The sequence below is a fragment of the Canis lupus genome, unplaced genomic scaffold (genome assembly GCF_011100685.1).
Source record: "Canis lupus familiaris isolate Mischka breed German Shepherd unplaced genomic scaffold, alternate assembly UU_Cfam_GSD_1.0 chrUn_S1294H1471, whole genome shotgun sequence".
Classification (NCBI taxonomy): Eukaryota; Metazoa; Chordata; class Mammalia; order Carnivora; family Canidae; genus Canis; species Canis lupus.
Window position 1 is genome coordinate 21,842 of NW_023330118.1, and position 2,877 is coordinate 24,718.

General features: G+C 61.7%; 1 protein-coding gene across 1 annotated transcript; it reads left to right on the forward strand.

Moving 5' to 3' along the window:
- The first annotated feature begins 1,625 nt into the window (after nt 1–1,625).
- Nucleotides 1,626–2,471, forward strand: LOC119878248 (polyadenylate-binding protein 1-like 2). The gene has a single exon (XM_038588925.1). The coding sequence runs from the start codon at nt 1,706–1,708 to the stop codon at nt 2,306–2,308; it is 603 nt and encodes a 200-aa protein (XP_038444853.1). The 5' UTR covers nt 1,626–1,705; the 3' UTR covers nt 2,309–2,471.
- The last annotated feature ends 406 nt before the right edge of the window (nt 2,472–2,877 follow it).

Here is a 2,877-nt window from a genome sequence, read left to right on the forward strand (position 1 = left end):
GGCTCTGGACCAGGCCCTGTCCCCAGCCCTTGGTGTGGCTTTCCTCACAGTTTCATTGAAGACAGCACTAAGGACAGGGTGCTCTTGATTCGCCTTCTGTAGGGCTGCATGTAGGAGGCTGGGTGGGCAGGAGGAATTGGGGGGGGGCACTGCAGAAGAACCCCAGGTCTGTAGTTCTCCCCCTAGTCTGGAGCAGGGACAGCGGTTTCCAGCCAGACTGTGTGTTCCCAAGGACAAGCTCAAACCAGTTTATGTCTGCTGCTTCCCAGATCCCTGTATCCCTAGGGACCAGCACAGGTTCCCTAAATATTTGTGGCATGGTATTATGGATGAATGAATATGTGTTCTTTATTCCCTCTTCTGCAAGTGTTGCAGAGGAGGGAAAGAGCTGGAAAGGGGGGCGGGAATCTCTGAGAAAACGGGGTCAGCAGGCTGCAGGGGGAGCTTGGCCCCTGGCCCCAGCTCCTGCTCAGAGTAGGTGTTGTTTCCTTGGTGGCGGTGATGTTGGAGAGTGTGTATGAGCGGAAGTGGGGAGAACCCCTGAATGTGAAGAAAACCATTCTTCTTGGCTTTGTTTAGGCCGGGCAAGTGTATTCTCCATGACACCCACCCGCTCTTGCAAGGTACTTGATTTGATTATTTAACTGTTCTATGGGGAAAGGGGGGATAAAACAAAACCTTCTAAATCTAAACGGTATTCCGCAGTCCACAGCAGAAACCCTTTCCTGCCTTCCTCTTCATATAATCCAGGCAACCTGAGAGGCTGAAGACTCACCACCACCCCAGCCCCAAGGCTCCGTTCCCGCCCCCCTCCCACAGCCTGCGGCCCCACAGCCACGCGGCAGCACAGGGGGAACCAAAGAGCCAGAAGCCTGCCCAGCTGCACGGACCCAAGACGCCCAACACCCCCCGGCCCCCCCCACCACAGCCGGCCCGCCGCGCCCCGCACACTAGCCCACGACTGAGCGGCGGCGGCAGCAGCAGGCTGCAGGCTGCGGCGACTAGCACCAGCGCGCTCCTGGCAGCGCTCGCTTGCTATTCCAAGTGACCTGGAACTCGCCCCGGGATCGGTTTGGCCCCGGGCCCCGGGTCCCGGCCCAGCTCCCGCTCGCGCCCACGGCCCAGGGTTTCCAGCGCCCACCCGCCCTCCTGCCCTTTTCCCGCCCCTCCGTCCCCCAGCTCGCGGGAAGGGAGGTCGCGGCAGCGGCCTGGTGGCACCGGCGACCGTGGCGACAGCGGCGACAGTGGCGGCGGCGGTGGCGGCAGCGGCGGCGGCGGCGGCGGCGGCGGAGGCTGCGGCGGCGACCGTGGCAGAGGCTGTGGCGGAGGCCTCCGTAGCTGAGGCGGAAGCAGAGGTGGAGGCAGAGGTGGAGGCCGAGGCCTCAGTAGAGGAGGCAGTGGGGGAGGCCACCCAGGGGGAGGCGACGGCGGCCCTGGCAGTGGGGGAAGAGGCGGAGGCCGCCCTGGCGGCAGCGGTTGTGGAGGCCAGCGCGGCTGAAGCCGGCCGCCGGCAGCAGCAGCCGCGGCAGTAGCGGAGGCTGCGGCGCCCTCCTCGGGGGAGGCTGATGCGGATGCGGAGGTGGCGGCGGGGTGGCTGCGGCGGCGGCGGCGGGCGGCGGCGGCTGCGGCGGCGGCGGCGGCAGCGGCGGCTGCAGATGTGGATGCGGAGACCAGCCGGGGCTCCGAAGGCAACCCAGACTTTCCTATGGCCTCGCTGTACGTGGGCGACCTGCATCCTGAAGTGACAGAGGCAATGCTGTATGAGAAGTTCAGCCCGGCCGGGCCCATCCTGTCCATCCGCATTTGCAGGGACAAGATCACCCGCCGCTCGTTGGGCTACGCGTACGTCAACTACCAGCAACCGGTGGATGCCAAGCGGGCCCTGGAAACCCTGAACTTTGATGTGATCAAGGGCAGGCCCGTGCGCATCATGTGGTCCCAGCGGGACCCCTCGCTCCGCAAGAGTGGGGTGGGCAACGTCTTCATCAAGAACCTGGGCAAGACCATCGACAACAAGGCGCTGTACAACATCTTCTCGGCGTTTGGCAACATCCTGTCCTGCAAAGTGGCCTGCGACGAAAAGGGGCCCAAGGGCTACGGGTTTGTGCACTTCCAGAAGCAGGAGTCCGCAGAGCGAGCCATTGATGCGATGAATGGCATGTTCCTGAACTACCGCAAAATTTTCGTTGGGAGATTCAAGTCGCATAAAGAACGAGAGGCCGAAAGGGGAGCCTGGGCCAGGCAGTCCACCAGTGCTGACGTCAAAGATTTCGAGGAAGACACGGATGAGGAGGCCACCTTGCGATGAAGACATGCCAGGGACGAGCCAGCCAGCAGAGCCAAACCTTGGCTCCCACCCGGTTTACAACCACCCTCTTTGCCCCTCTAACCCACCAGCAGTGTATTGTATTGTACTGGGAGTGCAGGTCTCTCTTTATCTCTCTCTCTCTCTCTCTCTCTCTCTCTCTCTCTCTCTCTCTCTCTCTCTCTCACCTCCCTCCCTCCTTTCCCTCGATCTCTCCCCCCCTTCCTCTCTCTCCCTCTCTCCTTCTCCCTCTCTCCCACCAGCAATGTATTGTATTGTACTGGGAGTGCAGGTCTCTCTTTATCTCTCTCTCTCTGTCTCTCTCTCTATCTCTCTCTCTCCTCTCACCCTTCCCTCCTCCTTCCCTCGATCTCTCCCCCCCTTCCTCTCTCTCCTCTCTCCTTCTCCCTCTCTCCCTCTCACCTTTCCTACCCTCTTCCTCCTCCACCTCCTCCCCTCTTCCTCTCTTCTGCTTTCCCCATTCCCCCCCCCCCACCAAGGGCGTTGCGAATAATCTTGCTAATCTGTGCCACTTGATAGATTACAGGCTGCCTCTTCTCCTTGTGGTTTGG